Genomic DNA, 20,830 nt, shown 5'->3' with positions numbered 1-20,830 from the left:
TTCGCCAAGGGACAAAACTGTATAAAAGAAGAAAGTTGCTTCTTGTATAAAGAGCATCCCAAAGAAAAAAGTCAATACTGTTGGGGAGTGGGCCTAATTGACAGCAGCTGGATTACTGACTCAGCGCAACATGTTAGCAAGTCATGCCCTGAGCTCTGTAGCAGGATGTTATTTGGAGGAAGTCTTTTTCAACCTTGTACTCACCCTGCCCTCCCCCCTCCACAAAAGTGACAGTTTTAAGGGTTTTGAGTGTTTTTTGCATTTGGGCATCCAATATGAGCTGGCTAGCGTTTGATTTTTTTCAGAGGTACTGCTCACCTGCAGCTATCACTAAAGACAACTTGAATTGTGGGTACTCAGCCACCACCTATAGATGGAGGCACTCATTACAGATGTCATCAATTTTAAGACCAGAAAGAGTCATTATGATCATCTAGTCTGACCTCTTGCACAACACAGGCCATAGAATCTCACCCAGGGATTCCTGCAGCTCGCCAAGCAACTTGTGGTTGAACTAGAGCATATCATTTAGAAAAACACCCACCAGTGAATTAGTGGACAGCTTTTAAAATTTTGGCCTAAGTGACTTGTCATATAGAAAAGCAGTGTGTGTGGAAGATACAAAATGAAAATAGTGTGGTCTCTGCCAGTCTCTAGCTCTTTCAAGAAACTTTAATATTCTGCTCCTACAACACAGACACAAAATACATCTTTTGATGGAATAAGCTTTCCTCATACACATCTTAGATGCTTTTTGAAATTTGCAATTCTGTAAAAATGATAAACGAAATGTAAAGTTTTGGGTTTTGCCTGCTTTTTTGGCAGTTATCTTACATATGGTGATAACAAATTGGGAAAAATGAATAGTGAATTTGCCTACCCTTTTTTGTGAATCGCCTTATAATAACAAAACTATTGTGTGGTTTTCTAAAGTTAATAAATTCACTACTTTTATTTCAAGATGACTGGATCTATGTTTTTAGGATGGAGGGTAGAAAAATCCATGTTGCTGATAGCACTCCCTTCAATTAAGATGTGGTTGGAAAATAGCTAAATGTGAATCTCTCTTTTTTAAGAGACAGACATATGGTTATGGTGTTAAAAACAGACTAAATAGCCTCACTAGAGCTGGTCAGAAAAAAATCAGCAATTTTCTGTTAGAAAAGCCATTTTACAGACCAATGATTTTGCAAAATCATATTGTTAGCAGAAAGTTTCTATTAAAAATATTATATTTTAAAAGTTCATGTGGAAAAAAATTCTGACAAAATATTGAAATTTCATTTCAATGTAAAATTTTAATTTTAAAATATATTTTTCCCACGTCTATATTTTTCATTATTTGATGACATGGCAACCATCTAGTAATTAGAGGAGCAGGTGTTTTCACTATCCCTGTGTTAGACTGATATTTTTCTAGGATGTTGAAAACAGATGCTTTGCCAATTAGTACATTGAGTGCCTACCTTGTTATCTTGTTGGAAGTGTCAGCGTCAAACTATTTCATTACAAAACAAATAGGTACATTGAACAAAACAAAAAAAGATAAAATGTTTTAATCTGTAGTAAGTAGCAGTTCCCCTTAATGTTTTTTTAAATAAAAATACAATACAATTTTTCAACTATTATATTATGACATGACTTGATATGAAATATATTCGTTAATACTACTACATCATGAAATAAAGTAAAAAATAAAATAACAAAACAACAAATGGAACAAAACAAATGGAAATTCTGGGTTTTGACTGGCTCTGATCTTCACATGCTTACCTGTTCCCTGTGGGCCTTGTCCTGACTTTGATTTGCTATGGAACTTTAATTACCATCAGTAGGAGTTTTGTGCATGGATCAAAGCCAGTATATGGCTTTAAGTCCCCTTTGAGACATATCTGCTTATTTTAATAAATTAGCTTTTGCTGTAGTCGAGGGAGTGGAACTAGTATTGCTACTGTATTACCTCATAAATGGACAAACTTACTAGCTAAATCCTGGTCCCAGAATTGGCTGTTGGTGAGGATAAATAAACCAGAAAGAATGCAGTTTGTATTTCACAGACAGCATGGTACTTACAAAACCAGAAGATTATCCTTTAATTTAAACTGAGCAGATTTTTTTATGTGGTAGCCACTGCTGGAAGAACTGTTTGTTAGTCCCTTTTCTTACCAAAATCACACTGTAAGTGAGGCTCCCGTTTAAACAATATGTTCTCATTTAAAATAGGCCCTGGGGAGTTGTGGGAAGGGGAGGCATGATTTACCAGCCCTTCAAAAAGAAGGTTGCAGTTGCCTTAAATCTAAACCCTGAGCTGACGAGAGGAACATGCATTGAGCCAGGTCTGTCATTACAAATTAGGGTTCTCATGCCGGAAGAAAACCTAAGCAGGATAAGAAGCCGCTGTATTCTTCACCTGGTACAGAAACGAGGCAGGGCTGATTTCCTGAGTAATCCCTGCAGCAGCCAGGGTGGGCTGTGCAACCAGGGGTCGATGCGCCCCCCACTGGCATGTGGTCCATTCTGCAATGAACACTAGGGTCCATGTGGGCTTGCTGCGACTGACGGTTTCTTCCCCAGCTGTTGTGGCAGGTTTCCTCTCCAGCAGCTGATTGCCAGGCGGCAATCGGAGAGTAAGCAGAGTTTAGCACAGGAAGGCAGGAGTAGATTTAAAAACCTGTACCCAGCCACAAATCAGCCAGTGGCCCAACAGGGGACATGCGTGGGAGGCGAGGGGCAACGCGTCGGTTTAGTTTCATTCGGGTCCTCTCTGGGCAGCACCAGCAGCTTACGGGACCCCTGTAACCATCTCTTCTAGGTGATCAGCCAGTTTGACCCACCGCGTGAGCAAAGCGCCTCAGGCTCTACCCCTCTGGCCCCCTGTGCCTGCGGGGACGTGGCAGCCTCTGCGAAATTTGCAACGTTTTATCCAAATCAAATATTGGCGAATAACCTTTGTTTCCTGCCATCTCCGTTCACAAGAAGGGAGCAGGCAGGGAGCGCGGGCATGTGCATGATGAGCATCGCTGCCAGCGCCCATGTTAAGTCCAGCGGGCTGGGCGCTTCAGTGTAGGCTTGAAGGTTGGCTGGGGTTTCGGATGGCCGCAGGCTGCAGACTCTTATGAAAGCGATGAGTTTCTCACTTACAAGAGGAGGTTTTTGGGGTTGGGTTCTTTTAATGCCATTGGGGGGTAGGGTGTCGGTGAAGTGTGGGGTCTGTAACTTTCAGTAATGTTACTGCAGACGGCTACAAGACAATTTTCGACTGAATAAACTCCCTCTGCAAGAACGAGAATGCTACCATAGAGATTCACTTACATATAAAAGATGAATATTAATAATACATAATAATATAATAAATAATATCGGTTCTGTAGTATTCTTAGTATTTAATCTCAAAACAGTCTCGTTTTCCTTGCAACAGCCTGGAAAAGGTTACTACTTAATATTATTTCAGACTTGCACTAAGAGGGACTAGTGGTGATCACTGACGAGCCAGGAGAACCTGCCTGTTCCCCGTGGTTGAACAGAGTATGTAAAGGCAGCTCCTCACCTAAATCGCCACCGCTCTGAAGTAAATGGCGCTATGACAATACACCGCCTGAGGCTCTAGTCCAGCACACAAGGAAAATATCACAAATGCTTTACACGATGCCCCCAGCTCTCTGCCTAGTGAATCACTTCAAATATGCAGATTTGATTTGCTTAATTTAAAAAGAATCATAATGAAGTAATTACTACTCACCTCTCAATATTAGGAGTTCCCTTCACAAGGTCCTTTACCAGGCAGGCATGGCTCTCAACCTAGAGCATCGAGGGCAAAAAGAAATGTAAAAATGTATCTTTTAGAGTCAAATATATTTGTCCTAAATTATTAGGACTATTTTTGAACATTCTGTCTTAAATAACTTATTTAAAATGGACAAGTCAGTCATATTAAAATAGACCAGCCATTTGAACTAATGGACATTGGTGAAGGAGAAAAACAATTAACTGTACTTTGAAACAGATCTAAAACCCAGTTCTTGTTTTGATCAGTCTGAGTTTTCTCTTCATAACTTTGACCAGTAAAAGGCGAAAGATTTATAAGATCTGAAGAGAAACCAGAGATTAACCGGTAATTAATTTGCTGGCTCAAACTACATTGTGTAACAAGCACAGAATGTCATATGTTTTATTCTTTTTATATGGTAGTAGTAATATAATCTTGCTACCTAGCGAAACAGGTCTGTTTTAAACTTATTGAAAGAGTCTCTTTGGATAAACAGGAAAAAGAAAGCTTGAAATAATATTAAATAAAGTGGTTCTGTTAGACAATGAGTCCAGTGGCGAGAACATGATGGGAGTAAAATCTTAATTAATATCTTAGTTGTAGGAATACAACTATTTTCATATCACTGTAAACCAATCCAGTTGTACAGCGGATGGCAGCATCATTTTCAAACCGACAGCTGTCTTCCTATGTCTTGCCTTTGTTCTTGAAAGGTGGATCTGAAATACAGGTTGATAGAATTCCTTGCGTTCTGCACCCTACACGTCTCCGTCCCTCATCCTGTTAATGTAATGTCTAGCTCATTCTGAATGAGTTCTAGGACAATATATTTTCATTTCTAATTAAAGAGCACCTCATAAACATTATATATATAGTTTAAAACGGCTATCTCCACCTATTTTTGTTGGTTTGATATTTTGGGTTCTCATGAATACTGCAGGAGTCAAAGCCCCCGATGGAAATATTTGGCTTAGCCATACACCCCGTGAACCCTGTCCTCTAAATCATCCCTCTCTCCCCACTTCCTTCCTAATATTTCAAATTATAGCCAAAGATTAAGCTCTTAATTTTCTTGGCTTCAAAAGCGGTAACAAATCGTTCAGACTTTATTTTTCTAATAGGTCCAAGATTTGATTTATTGTGTCTATGTTATCACACAATCAAACTTCATTCAAAATGTTGTTCTGGGATTATTCTATACACTGCATATTTATTTTGAATGTCTCTTCTCATTAACGTTACTAATATTTAATTACTAGCCATTAATTTTGAAATCAAATATTCGCTCTCACTGTCCAGTCACTTTCTTTCTTTCTTTCAACTGTGGATGATTTTTTTCCTCGTATATTGGGTATTTTGGAAGAGTCGTGACCCTCTTTCCTTTGGGTTTATACTATTAATATGAAAGGCGAAAGAAAGCTTATTAAGAAAGATAGAGAGCTGTGACTTTTCCACTGCTTGGAAATGCAAGGGTCACATCTACCAAATTATAAAAAGAAACAGCAAGGGAGTGAAAAGAAAGAACTTGCTTATTAAAAGATTGTTTAACCTCCAAGCCCAACGTTTAAATTACTCCCCTCCAGCAAAACTGTTACTTTATCCTAACAAAAACAATATTTATAAAGAACAATTTCAGCATTTGCACCTAGAGACTATAGTCATTCCTTTCATTCGCACAGAGACTCCCAAGGCCAGACTTTCAATAGAAAGATGATTAATTCATTGGTCTCTGAACTATTTCCTTTTTCTTGCATGAGATTACGTTTTTGTTAATGTTTTGTTGAGAGCATCCATTCGCACTGTGCTCCGTATCTCCTGCTCAGATTTAGCCATCAATAGTTTTTAACCGCATGTACCAGCTCTGTTTCTTTCTACGGAAAGCTCACGACAAACTTTTAGTTCAAATACAATCTGGCAGAGGGATCATTTTCTCAGTCCTGGTTAATAACTGCCAGGTTTGGAGAAAGAAGCAGTAATGACAATAGAAATTAAATACGCACAGGAAATGATCAGTCAGGGTGCGCTAATGACAAGCTGTGAAATCATACAGCTAAAACCGAAATAACCTAATGTTTTTAATAGGATGTATCGGTCCTAAGACCTGAACAAATCGTAGCTCTAGGAATAAGGGAGTCTGTTTCCCTCTTCCCCCAAACCAGAATTTCATTAAGATGGATTTCGAAATTATTGGAATGAAGCCCCTCAGAGCCATGTTTTGTAATAATATTTCCTGTTAATTTCATTCCTTTAAGGCTGTATTTTGATTGATAGGTTCCCAGTAAAAAGCTTGTGCCTAGAGGTCTTAAACTTTGCTCTTTAATATATTGCATGCGATGCACTAAAGCAGAGGAGGCGATTATTATTAATTATTTCACTTTATTATAGTATTTGTTAATAGGACGGGGTTGGGAGCCATGATCTCAGTGTTCATTTATGCTAATTGACAGGCCTGGTTCTTTTGTCAGCTGTGGCGGGAGCCCCGTGCTGTTACGGTGTCACGGGAGTCCAGAATCCAAGTGTAGCAATGGGAGAGAATCTGCCCAGCTATCGGGCTGTGGCTGGCTGCTCTCAAATCCCCCAGCTCAGAGCCGCGGTCTCCCCGAAGGAAACGGAAAGGACCCCGTTTGCTTGCAGCAGCCTTTCTTAGCAGCTGTGCTGGGGCTCCAGGGTCCCCCCCGCCATTGCAGCGCTGGAAGAAGTAAAGTAGCGCCAGACTTCCTTGGCCCAGATTTCCCAGGCTGGGAGCCAAACGGCCACTCCTCTCAGATCACTGACGTTCGTGGGCAGCTGTCCCTTGTCCTCTCTCTTTGCCCCGGGGAGACGCCTGGGGTGTCTCCCGGGAGGAGGGGTGGCCCCGCCCCACTCCCTTGCCGCTGGACTGCAGCTTGATTAATGACTCATGGGGAAGTGGGCGGCCGCTCCCGTAAGCAGCGGGCTGCGGAGCGAAGGGGACTGGCGTTCAGGTGAGCTCCGGGTTCCCCACTGCAGGCAGCCCGCCCCGTGCCTTATAAAAGGCTCTGCCGGCGTCTGTCTGTGGGAGACAAGGGACAATGTGACCGCAGAAATAGGGAGGCTGCAAGCTCCGCGCAGACTAGACAGAGCTCCGCTCCCAGTCCGGATTGAATCAGCGCCCGCCAGCCCTCCCCTTCCTCCCTCCCTGCTCCGGGCAGCGCCAAGAGGAAAAAGTAAGTCACCCTTCAGCAGCGTACTGAGATCTCCCTAGCATTGGCTCTGGGATCAAGCTTCACGAGGGGTTTTGCTTTATGAATTCCAATTATAATATTTTATACAACACAGAACATCCTGTTTCAATTAATAATACATAAAAGTTAGACCTGATTTACCAGTAAGTCCCGTTCAGACTCAATGCCTTGAGGCTTCCATCCTTGGGCTCGCCTCTGTTCCTGAGAGTCTGAAAGAGGAAAACATTTTGTTTAAAGTTGCACTGATGAAAATCCTGTACAGTAAGAAGCAGTGTAAGTTACAAACGTACCACAATTGCTGTCAACTCTTTCTGTTTAGTGCAATAGTCAGATAAATGATCACGTGGGTCCAACAGATAAAAAAGGACATTTATAAAAGTTTTTGCTGGTCTCAATTATTTGAACGAACTAAAAATAAAAGACAAGCTTTTCAAAAGAGAAAGTGGCATTCAGGAAAGCTGATGTCTTTAGAGGAATGCGATCAGTCCAATAAAAATATCACTCTCCATTTTGTTTTTTTATAACACTTTATATTAAATTAAATAGACTTTGCGGCAGAGCTTTTCAATTGCTGGCTTCACGATTTAAAATCAAAATATTCCTTTAGTAAAGCTCTTCCTAATTCATACACTGTATTGAAGTCTAACTTTAATCAATGTAAGTTCATAGTATGTATTGTAACAGAATAGATAAAACTGTACTAAATCGCACAATTTTTAGTAAAATTGCACAATTTTAGTCCATTTAAATATCCCCTCTTTAATATATACCAACCTGATCCTTTGTTAGCTAACAAACATGCCCGAGAAGGGGTAAGGCTGTTAGGCAGAAGTTTGGGGGGGAGGTAGATAATGCAGATAAAGATCCCAAGTATTTAACATTGAATAGAATTACACCTCATTTCTTTATCATTTTTCAATTTTAAAAAATCCCCTAAAAGTTCAAGTCAATGTCCAAAGCTAGAAAAAAATTGCCACATCTGTCCATCCAAAAACTCGTTGTGTGTGCCAACTTTTGAATGCTTGTATGTAATTTTGTTTGTTGATGTACCAGAAATAAATGAAATCATTAGCATCTGAAAAAATCCCACAGGAAGGGAAGTTGTCAAAAGTAACCTTGTCTAAAATGTGGATTTAAATAGAAAATGGTATGCAGAACTGGGACAAATCTATTTGCAAAGAGAGAAACAGATTTTGAAAGGAAAGACTTGAGGTATAATGATAACACATTAGCCACAATTGGATTTTTTTTAAGACTTGTGATAAATATTTAAAGGATAATATTTAACTTTTTTCTGCATATATAATAAAGGCCATTGCTGCACATTCTACATAGATTTCTATTTAATAGTGTGTATTACTTTGTGTGCACTTACATGTTGTGCAAGACGTGTGTGTGTGTGTATATTTAAATTGACTAATATATATATATATATATACACACACACACATTGTGCAAAACGTGTTTTATATATATATATATATATATATATATATATATATATATATATATATATATATATATATATAAAACACGTTTTGCACAATGTGTGTGTGTGTGTGTATATATATATATATATATATATATATATATATATATATATATATATATATATATATATAAATAAAAAACATATATGTGTATGTGTGTGTATATATATATATATATATATATATATATATATATATATATATATATATATAAAAACACATCTCATTCAGACATACAAGTACTTAATGTTTCATTGTGTAAGATCAAAATATTTCCATTTAAATGGTCTCAGACAGATAAAATGGACATAATCGGTTTAAAAAAATCAGTCTGAAATGTTTGTACCTATTATTGTTGCAGATAACACCTGAAGAGTGCTCTAAATCAATTACCAAAATGTTCTCTCCATATTTTTACAGTTTGTTTATTTTGTACACTCATTTTCACTGTTTTTCTTGTACAGTTAACTAGATAATCAGATTCCCTTGTTGTCTGAATGTTTCTCTCACACAGGAACAAGGGAGAGAAAAACATTTTACAAATAAGAAAATGTGATTGTAAAACCACAAAAAATGGGCAGAAGGGCTTAAGAATGATGTAGTACCTGAAACTACTTTTAACTAGTTGTTGTTGTTGTAAATTGACTAGATTTCAAATTGATGATGTCCATGTAACATCATACATTTAAAGCATATACAAGTAACACCTTAGACTATTAAAACAGAAAGATGTTTTTCTAATTTACTTTCACTATTTCATTTTCAGATTAGTCTTTACACAATGCTGTAATATTTGGGTTTGCAAATACCTGTATGGCAAGGGAATGTTTTATTTGTTTAAAACAAAAAACAAAACAAAACCAAAAAAAAAAAAAAAGCTGTTTCCAGTGGAATTTTAAAAACAAATTAAATGGGAAACATTTTTGTTTTCAAATAGACTGTATTTTGGAACATGTCTCTTTAAGAGGCCCATTAAGGAAGTCCATATAGAAAATGTTGGGTGTGCAGAAAATGCAGGATCAGTCCCAAGTATGAAATTTGAGCACACACATTTGAACCTCTTTGGAAACAATGAATCTATTGAGCAACACTTCATAACAAATACAGTCTATCTCTGGGTTCAGAAAGCAGCTAACTCATTGGATTACGGATGCTACTATAAACAAAAATACTTTATATTTTTTGTATTTTCCCATTTACACTTTTTTGGGTCTACACTACAGGGTACTGTGTTACATACTTGATCTAAAACCTAGAATCAGTGCACAGGTAAAATCTTGGCCCTACTGAAGTCAATGGGAGTTCTGCCATTGACGCCAGTGGAGTCAGGATTTCAGCCAATGTACTTTGTGGAGTGCTCCCCACCTCAGAGAGAGAGAACGAGAAAGATGAGGAAACTAGGTTTTTGGATATAAGTTACCAGGGTATAACTAAGCTCCATTGTACCAGTATAACCCTTTATCAATCCTCAAGTCTTTACTTACAAAAAGTTCACAGGGACTACAGTGAGAGTTCTTGCTTACATAATTAATATTTTATTAATTTTCACAATGAAAGATTAACACCTATAGGGTGATTTTCCTCTGAATTACAAGCACTTACAACCCAAGTAAAGGTATTTTGTAAAAAATAATAATAATATCATACTCTAAACAAAAATGTAAGTGAACAAGTATATTCAAACATATTATCTGATATATTCTTCTGAGCCAAACTAATTCCAAATCAATCACAGCAAAATAAACAAAATAACATTCATGCATGCACCCACATACACCATCATCAAATTAGAGAGGACAATGTAAAAGAGCTGACCTAAAAGCCTCATTCTTCTATTTCCACTTCTTTTTTTCTTTTCTGCCTGTTCCTCTCTGTCTCTTCCTCCCCATAGCCCTTTTGACTTTGTTCACTACTCTCATCTCCATCCTATAATATGATGACTTCAATGGGACTTAAGCATATGCTTAAATGCTTTGCAGAATCAGATTACAATGTCTTTGGATTTAATTAATAGAAGTTTATTAACTTTTTGTTTGTTTTTGTTTACACAGGAGAGCACTAATGACAGCCGATCTCCAACTTGGGAGAACCAGTCCCTGTCATATATGAAATATCTGGCATACATTCAGTAGTTTTGCCTGAGCAAAGGCTGCAGAATCAGGTCCTTCAGGAGGTATTATTTTACAGAGAGTGGTGAATTGGTGAAAAGGACTGCCAGCTGAGATGGTGGAGTCAAGTATAGTAGTAATGTAGTTAAAGCAAAACTTGGGTTACTATATGGGACTGAATAAATTAAAGGAATATTAGTCAGTTTTGTGATTGGGATTATCTGACAGTCCTTTCTGAAAGTTAGGAAGGAATTTTTCACTGATTGTTCTGAGCTTCTCTCCAAATGATTTTTGTTGTTGTTTTCAAGGGACAGTTTTATGTCCTCTGGCACAAAGACAAAAAAACCCAAACTGGAATAAAGTTTACATTTAAAAAAACTTTAAATGTAGAGGACAGAGCTAGCATAATGATCCTTAAACAATTTCAAACATGAAAGGATTCATGGCCTGTTTCTGGTCTTACATAATAATGGGTCAAATTCTGCCCTCATTAATTCGTTGCTTTCTGTCGGCTCTCCACCACTTCACTGAAGTATGGCCCTATGAGATTAGAAAATAGATTAGAAATGGGATCTTTCATGAGACATGTTTTTTAAATATCAAATAACAAAACTGAAATTATAAACAAAAACTAGTATGCAGTGTTGTTGTAGCCATGTCAGGATATTAAACTTGTCTCTCTCACCAACAGAAGTTGGTCTAATAAAAAGATATTACTTCACCCTCCTTGTCTCTCTAATATCCTGGGACCAACACAGATAAAATAACACTGCATACTAAAGCAGTGATCCACAATTCTGCAGGTAGGAATCCAGCTGTTTGCTCTAGTTGACAACTTTTGGGGTTTCTATTCTATTCCTTATACAACAACCAATAGTGCAAGTGACATTACTGGCATCAGTCAAACATGGTCTTTCCTTCTTTATGTCTTCCCTTTCTCAGGGAGAAAATCGTGTGAGAATTTATATAATATATGATGTGTTTATATTAGCAAAGACAAGGTTGAAGAAGTGAACCTTCCAGTTGAATGGAAGGTGTTGAGGTTTTTAGTAGTTCCTAGATCCTGTGGAAGTTGTTTCCACAGTCTTGGACTGATTCCTAAGAAAGCTCTCTTGTACACATTCTTGCTGTAGACAGGTCCATTGTGTCAGAGGAATGAAGTTGTCATCCACAGTTCCTGTCCCAGTGTCTTAGATGGCTTATGTTACACTTGAGTACATGCATGTGGGTTTGGGACAGAAAGGTTTTGCACTGCAAGTGAAGGTCTATTTGCTCTCTTGCTGAAGTTTTTGAGCTTCACCATGGGTTTGCAGCACTGCTACTGCTGCAGGGGTTGGATGGTTTCAGAGCTGCTCTTGTTGATTACAGGTCCCTGTCCACCTGGGAAGTCACAAATGGACTGTAGAAATGTATCTGAGAACAGCAAGGAGATCTCCAGCTCTTGTTTGGAGCCTGACTCACTGCTGCCCCCAGCATCTGGCAGTGATTCTTGCTCCTCCTCCTCAGCCGGACAACGAGTTGGGGCAACTGCTGGGAGACCAGCAGCTGCAAATGCTGCCCGGGAGCGTAGCCGAGTGCAGACCCTGCGCCATGCCTTTCTGGAGCTGCAGAGGACCCTGCCCTCTGTGCCACCTGACACCAAGCTCTCCAAGTTGGATGTGCTGCTCCTGGCCACCACCTATATTGCACACCTCACCCGTAGCCTACAGGATGAGGAAGAGTTGCCTGGGGAGGGCTTGGGCACCCTGAGAGGGGATGGCTACCTGCACCCGGTCAAGGTAAGCGGCTGAGGGACAGCCAGAATCTTCATATTTACCTTGCTAAATCAAAAATAATGTCTAATATGAGTAGTTCCAATCACCACAATCTTTAGGCACCAAGGACCAGATCCTCAAAGGTATTTAGGCGCCAAACTCCCACCGATTTCAATGATCCTGATCCAAAACACATTGGTGTTAATGAGAGTCCTTCCACTAATTTCAATGGGCTTTGGATCAGGGTTTAAAATACAAAAGCCCAAGCTCTTTAGCATAGTTAAAGCTGGCACAACCGAATGAAATGGGCAGCAGTAGGACACTGGGGCCTAGTGCAAAGGCTCACTGTTAAGGTAGTAATGGAAGCCCAGAGTATGGGTCACAAAATCTTTTAGTAACAATTCTAGTGACTATACCTGGGTATAAGATGATTCCAAACAGTACAGTGCTTAGTGCTATAAGTAGGGTTGTTCGCTTTCTCTCACTGATCCAGTCGCAGGTTTAGGTCAAGATGTTAGGTGGGGCACTAATTCTTCTTGGCTGCATATGCATTCAATATATAAGGGCACTTTAAGGTCTCTTTGTTAAGCATTCACTCTAGTTTTTAACCATAGTGTTAGCTCTCCTTCAGAAAAACTTGTGAGGCTGCGGGGGAAGCATTATCATGAAGGAGTAGTTTGGGATAAAAAAATGTTCTCAAATGCATTGGACAGATGAATTTATATATCTTCAATTATTTTCCTTAAATTCTAATGTCATGGGTTTTTTTTTTTTTTTTTTTTTTGTGTGTGTGTTAAGAATACTTTGGTTTTTTTACATGTAAGATTCTGGTGAATTCAGGATGATTCAATTAGGACTAATCTTGAAATGTTCTCTGATTTCCCACAAGTTCCTTGAATATTAGTTCCCAAGACAATCAAGGAGAGTTCATGTTCATAGTACTGAAACTGTAATTGTTCATACTTTAAAAATAAATGTACATTTTCAGAGATGTAGGTTACTGGTTCACATGGCATTATAAGCACAAGAGATTCACTTAAATCAGTTAGAAAAAGTAGAGACTTAAGAAAACAAAACATCTAATATTTAATCCATTAAATCAAGTTTTAACTTGAAGTTGGCTATATTTCATGGAATAGTCAATATTTGTTATGTATTTCGGGACAGATTCTGCCCCTTTCTGACATGACTCACCCCACTGACTTCAATGGAACTAGCTGACTGAGCGCAGTGAGCAGGATTGGCTCTTGTAATATTTGGAAACCATTAAAAAAAAAAGACAGAATCCGGGGAAGCATTTAATTAATATGGGCAGTCAAACTATACAGATGCACAATTCTCTGGCTACTATAATAAACTGAATAGTTGGCTCATTTTCTAATCCTCTCAATAGTAATTTTGTTTTTAAATTGGTGTTGGTAATACAAAAAAGTATGTTGTGGTCAAATCACAGTATTCACTTTTAATAAAGCTCTAGATGTGAACATTTGAGATTATCAAATCTACAGTTACAATACACAAGCAAATATTTACCATACACAAATGTATGAAAGTTAAAATAAAAATGCAAGTACAATTTATATATGCTGAATACATGATTACATTTAAAGATATTAACATAGATAAGTTTCAGATACCTTAATAGATAGTGATCCATTTCATATCTCATAATATCAGATTTGTTGTAATAAAAATGTTGAGAAAGATATTTTATTGCCTTTCAAAGTGAGCCAAATATCCTTGTTTTTATTTTATAATTTTAAAATTAATAGACAGTTGTAGGCCTGGTTTAACATAAGTAATTAAACTAGAATTCTTTCAGGGGGTCAACAAGCATGTGGACCAAGGGGATTCAGTAGATATAGTGTACTTAGATTTTCAGAAAGCCTTTGACAAGGTCCCTCACCAAAGGCTCTGCCGCAAAGTAAGCTGCCACGGGATAAGAGGGAATGTGCTCTCATGGATTGGTAACTGGTTAAAAGATAAGAAACAAAGGATAGGCATAAATGGTCCGTTTTCAGAATGGAGAGAGGTAAACAGTGGTGTCCCCCAGGGGTCTGTTCTGGGACCAGTCTTATTCAACATATTCATAAATGATCAGGAAAAAGGAGTAAACAGTGAGGTGGCAAATTTTGCAGATGATATAAAATTACAAAAGATAGTTAAGACCCAGGCAGATTGCAAAGAGCTACAAAAGGATCTCACAAAACTGGGTGACTAGGCAACAAAATGGCAGATGAAATTTAATGTTGATAAATGCAAAGTAATGCACATTGGAAAGCATAATCCCAACTATACATATAAAATGATGGGGTCACCACTCGAGTAAGAGATCTTGGAGTGATTGTGGATAGTTCTCTGAAAACATCAACTCAGTGTGCAGTGGCAGTCAAAGTGAACAGAATGCTGGGAATAATTAAGAAAGGGATAGATAATAGGTCAGAAAATACCATGTTGCCTCTATATAAATCCATGGTACGCCCACATCTTGAATACACCTCTACCCCGATATAATGTGACCTGATATAACATGAATTCGGATATAATGGGGTAAAGCAGTGCTCTGGGGGGGAGGGAGTGCTGCACACTCCAGTGGATCAAAGCAAATTTGATATAATGTGGTTTCACCTATAATGTGGTAAGGTTTTTTTGGCTCCCGAGGACAGCGTTATATCGAGGCAGAGATGCACTGTGTGCAGATGTGGTCGCCCCATCTCAAAAAAGATATATTGGAATTGGAAAAGGTTCAGAAAAGGGCAACAAAAATTATTAGAGGTGTGGAACGGCTTCCATATGAGGAGAGATTAATAAGTCTGGGGCTTTTCAGCTTGGAAAAGAGATGGTTAAGGGGAGTTATGATTGAGGTCTATAAATTCATGACTGGTGTAGAGAAAGTAGATAAGGAAGTGTTGTTTACTACTTCTCATAACACAAGAATTAGGGGTCACCAAATGAAATTAATAGGCAGCAGGTTTAAAACAAATAAAAGGAAGTATTTCTTCACACGACGCACAGTCAAACTGTGGAACTCCTTGCCAGAGGATGTTGTGAAGGCCAAGACTATAACAGAGTTCAAAAAAGAACTAGATAAATTCATGGAGGATAGGTCCATCAATGGCTATTAGCCAGGATGAGCAGGAATGGTGTCCCTAGCCTCTGTTTGCCAGAAGCTGGAAATGAGTGACAGGGGATAGATTACTTCATGATTACCTGTTCTGTTCATTCCCTTTGGGCACCTGACACTGACCACTGTGGGAAGACAGGATACTGGGCTAGATGGACGTTTGGTCTGACCCAGTAGGGCCATTCTTACGGGTAAATCCTCATTTTTTGGAAGTTAGCATTAGGAGGGGAAATAAATTATCAGGTTAAAAACAAAATGTCTGTGGTAACTCAAATAGGTAAATGAGTCAATAAGCTAAAAAACCAAAATGTTTGAACTAACTACAATAAGGGGAAATACCCTAAAAATTTACAATAAACAAAATAAGCCTAAAACATAAAATAAGGTAAAGAGTAAGTCATATATGAACAGTGTGTGAACAAAGCATAAAAAATTTATTTAAAAAATGTAAAAAAATTGGTTCCTACGAAATAACTAAGCCAATCCCAAAACATGTAATGCAATGTATAGTAAATGCCTACATAACAAAATCTAAAGTCAAAGTACATTCTTAAAAAGTCAAGTAAAAAATGGTCTTAAAAAAATCCTAACATAGGGTTCCGTGACTAAGATTCCAAATTCCATTCATCTGGAGCAGGTAACTTAGTTTATTATACATGTAGTTTTACTCTCAAGGATTGCAACTCAGCAGTTTAGCAATGGCACTGAAAGAATTTCAATTTGAGGAGGTTTCCAGGGCACTGGAGGAGTGGGTTAGATTTAAAGGAGGTTCCTATGGACTCAACAGGAAAGGGATAGGGACTGGGTGGAAAATGAACTCCAGAAAATAGTATTAGACAAGAAATGCAAGAAAAAAATCCATGTTACTAAAATATAGTATAAAATTCTCTCCTAAAAATTCAGTAACATAAAAAAATTAAAATGTACTTTTAATACCTATGGAAAAGAATGCTTGGTAGAGCACAATAAAGGTCTGTTAAATGCCACTAACATTTAAAAAAATAAAACCCGGGGCAATCATAAAAAAAAAGTAATTGCAGCTAAAAATATGTGCAAAAAAGCACAAAAATAAGCTCAAAGCCACCAAAAACATTGGCTAAAAACGTCACTTTACAATTTTTTTTAAAGTAAAACATTAAAGCATTTATGCAGAAGTTAAAAACTTTACAATGTGCTAAAAATATCAAGCAAGTTAGTACAATAGAAGTATTAAACATAAAAGTAAATTTAAAGATTGCTTAATTTTAATAATAAAACATGGTTACCACAGTACAACTCAGTGCATTCTCGCTTGGTTAAACCCTCTTAGTCAAACAATGTATGCAATGAAAGGTCAGGTGGTAACAACTACCACCACAATGCTTTTGTCTCCAAAAACCTGTACAGCCATTCTTAAAAAAAACAAACAAACAAACAAAAAAAGACCATTTCCCCCCCAAAATGGTCTGTAAATAATTGCTGTAGGCCAAAACAAAACAAAACAACAAAAAAACCAATACTTCTAATGATATAATAATAAACAATTTAGTCAAAATCACTAAGAAAAAAGGGGGAGGTTCCATTTAAACTTAACTGCCTCCAAATGTACAAGTAAAAAATGTAATCTGGGTATAGTTATCTAAAAAATAATTTGAGCAACACCAAAGGTATTAAGCAAAATATCTAAAATACATTTTTGTAATTATTCAAGGTTTTAAAACCTAAACAAACACTCCTGGATTGTAAAACACCATTTGGTATGCTTAAAATTAATTAGCTTTTTAAAAATTCCACCAAAAATCCATTTAAATCTTTCATTCAAAGTTGCAAAAAACTAACCAACACACTTTTTAAGCAGCTGCCAATGTTTCCCAGCAATCTTTGCTGAATTACTATTTTTTCCCCTCTCAAGCCAAACACAAGTAGCTAGTTTTATCTGGCTTTATTACCTCAATGTTTTTATAAAATTCAACATCTTTTTACATAAAAACTAAAAAATATAATATATAGCAAAAACCAAAATTAGGAAAAAACCCTCTACATCCTTTTATAATAAAACAAACTACAAAAGCTGCAGAAATATAAATTAAAAAATAAATGCACTTCTACAATAACAACGGGGAGACAGGGAAGGGGGTTGCCACAAAAGTAGCAATGTTAAAAACATTAAGCCATAAAGTGGCTATAAATAAATAAATAAATACCCCCCCCAACAATGTGTATCTAAATCCCCTGAACTGCTTTGAAATCTTAACCACTAACTTTTATTTAAAAATATGAAATAGAAAAATAGGTTCCGTATATGTGACAATGGAAACTCAATTTTGAAGATGAAAATACACAATAATTTTGAAATTGGAAGATTAATGGTTAAATGCCCTGCACTACTTTGAAATCTCAATCAGTATGTCTAATATTACAAAACCAGGATATAGTAGTACCATATATGTGACAGTAGAAATTCAGTGTTGGATTTAAGACATGAGAGTGCTACTCTTACACCAGAACTCCTCAATGAAATTATGCCTATATATCCATGTTTGTTTATTTGTCCCTCTTATTTTAGTGATATTAAATCTGAGTTTTCTAGATGGGTTCTGATGCCATTATAAACCATGGGTGATATCCTGGCCCTACTGAAGTCAACCTCATGAGAATGACACTGAAGGTGCAGCTCTGCTCTGAAAAGTGTCATTGTACAAATAGCATCGTGTGGTGCCTTATTTATTGTGTCTCAGCTATTTCTATATCAAATGTCTAGAAAAGGTTGGCTTTTCTAATGCCCAGCCCTACAGAATCAACCCAGAATCCGAGTTCTTTCCTTCTCATGCATCCTAAATATTGTCCTCATTTGTATCTATGTAATTCCAATACCTGAAGTTATGCCCTCAATGCCAACTGTACAACCACAGTGCTGTCAGTAGATCTGTACAGTGTAAATTATTTACCTTGTAATTGGAAATAAGTAAACTGTTCTGATAATGAACAAGAAGAAATATATTCCAGCTTTCTCTCCTAGAACTGTGTTGGCTCTGCAAGAGCCAACAGGAATAAAAAATCGTGAGTGATCAGATATGATTTTGATAGGGAGCAGATATACTGAGTTAAGTGCCATTGTTATGTAGTCAGTTTTCAGGCTCCGATACAGCAATTGATAGCATGTGGAAAAACTGAAGTCAACTGGGTTCTTCATAGATGCAGCAATCCGCCCAAACACTAGGATGACGGCCTAAGTGATTTGTCACCACAAGCTCAAAATAGAATTCCTGTTGCCATATACAGGAATGTTCTGTTTTTACCTAATATACAGCTACAACAATTGTTTACATTCTGCACATGAATACAATTTACCATTTTTTTCTGTTGGTTCATGGGGATTTTCAGCAACTCTACATTATACAGTGAGATTACATTATACAGTTTTCAATAATTTTGTTCATTATTATTTGAGCACTGACATGAAAACCAAACATTTTTGGAGATAACCATAGACTTTTGTATCTATTTTATTGTGACTTCATTACTATTTGAAGTTTTGCATTCATTTATATTTCAGAAATCATATCACATGTTTTAGAGAGACTCACTTTTTGGACACCTTGTTTGTATCCTGTCTTTCAGAAATGGCCAATGCGATCCAGGTTATATATTGGAGCTACAGGACAGTTTTTGAATCACTCAGTGCAAGCGGAAAATGCAAACCAAGGAGAAACATCAACAAATTCACAAAGCTAATCTACCTTGTCCTTTTTGAAAATTATGATATTTATTACACCAGATATATTTAAGTTAAAACACATTTTCAGACAAACTATAATTTCTGATATATTGTTAATGGATGAGAGAGAATTGATTCTTAAATGCATGTAAAGCCACATCAAGTAAATGTGAAATTTAATTTGTCCCTAGCAGTGGTGGAGATTGATGTCCAAAATGGATGGGCAAAACTGACAGACAATTGCACTCAGAACTAACTTAAAGCAGCGGGCAATGCAGTGATACTCTTAATGAATCAATACAGAGTAGGTACTGTACCATACCCAGAACGAAGGACTCACAGAATATGTTATGTAGGAACAAATGCAATATAAAACTATATACAGTGCAATGCAAGTTTCAACTAAAAAGCAAACACAAGGATGTCTAAAGAAATACAAACAAGTCCAAAGAGATATACACTTTCTACACTGTGGATGAAATCCTGGCTCCACTGAAGTCAATGGCGGAACTCCAACTGACTTCCATAGGATCAGGATTTCACCCTAATAATCTAAGATCTTAAATTTCTGAATTTTCTCTGAAAATGTGAATGTATGTTCATTGTCACGTGAAAGGTGTCCTGTAATCCACACCCCCCCGACACACATAAACAAATGCAAACTGCTTTGTAGATTAAGTGTAGCAGTAATATATGTTTACAATATAAATTAAACATTGCTTGTACTGGTCTGTATTATGGTGTCACACGTTACATGGTTTGAAATGTACAAAATGTGTTTGGGGATTAATTCAAAGGTATAACTTGTTTGCTTACATAGCAGGAATTATTTACTTTGTCTTTAAGGAATGTGATGTATTCAAGAAAACTGAGCCTTTATGTTAGGCTGATTCACGACACCCTGTTCAGTTCAAACATTTGCTGTAAATAGGCAACTGTATCTGAAATTAAATACATAGTGAGATATCATTCAATAGTTTCCATTATGTAAAACATTGTACATGGTCTACACAACTTACTGTTGATGCTAAAACTAACATTTTATTAAATACTCTTAATTAGAAACTTCTACATAAATTCAGCTGGGCTGCAAATTAATTTTTTAAAATCTGCATCAGCTTAATTTCCAATTGCACAGGAAACAATAAACTTTTATAATAATCATACTTTGCACCTTTATAGTAACTTCCATCTGAGGCTGTCTTAATGATTTAGGCCTCACAATTCAATTTCACAGATTAATGAAATTAAGCACTGAGGGATCAAGTTTTGTAAAAGTGCCCACTAATTTTGGTGCTTCAATTTTTGTGTGTCCCACTTAGGACACTTATGGTCTTGCTTTCAGAGGAGCTAAGCATTTCAGTTGGAGATAAGAATGCTCATCCCCTCAGCAATTTAGGTCCTACGTGTCATCCAAAATCAGAGTGAACACCCAAAATCAGTAGATAAATCTGTAATAGTGGCCTAAGTGAGTTGCCCAATGTCATATAGGAAGCATGCAGCAAACCAGGAACAGAACACGGATCTCTTGACTCCCAGTTCTATGCTTTAACTACAAGATCACCCTTTTCCTTTAAAATATTTTGTTACAAAACTATTTTTCAAATGTGTATAATTTAAAGATGGTGTATTAAGAAATTAATAACTACTGAACTTCATTGATAATATAACAAAGGTGAGAATTTCTC

At 37.0% G+C, this 20,830-nt stretch overlaps 1 protein-coding gene across 1 annotated transcript; it reads left to right on the top strand.

The window, feature by feature from the left end:
* The first annotated feature begins 11,868 nt into the window (after positions 1–11,868).
* Positions 11,869–20,219, top strand: TCF24 (transcription factor 24). Its single transcript, XM_065585711.1, has 2 exons — positions 11,869–12,345; positions 19,046–20,219. Exons 1-2 carry the CDS (start codon positions 11,869–11,871, stop codon positions 19,157–19,159), a joined length of 591 nt encoding a protein of 196 aa, XP_065441783.1. The 3' UTR covers positions 19,160–20,219.
* Positions 20,220–20,830: the final 611 nt, after the last annotated feature.

The sequence above is a fragment of the Chrysemys picta genome, chromosome 2, assembly GCF_011386835.1.
Source record: "Chrysemys picta bellii isolate R12L10 chromosome 2, ASM1138683v2, whole genome shotgun sequence".
Classification (NCBI taxonomy): Eukaryota; Metazoa; Chordata; order Testudines; family Emydidae; genus Chrysemys; species Chrysemys picta.
This window is presented reverse-complemented; position numbering and strand designations above follow the sequence as displayed.

What these genes read in the sequence shown, in the direction of transcription:
- TCF24 (XM_065585711.1), top strand. Translation starts at nt 11,869, where the DNA reads ATGGGTTTGCAGCACTGCTACTGCTGCAGGGGTTGGATGGTTTCAGAG. An exon ending in GCTACCTGCACCCGGTCAAG is followed by an intron (nt 12,346 to 19,045) that starts GTAAGCGGCTGA and finishes CCTGTCTTTCAG; the next exon opens with AAATGGCCAATGCGATCCAG.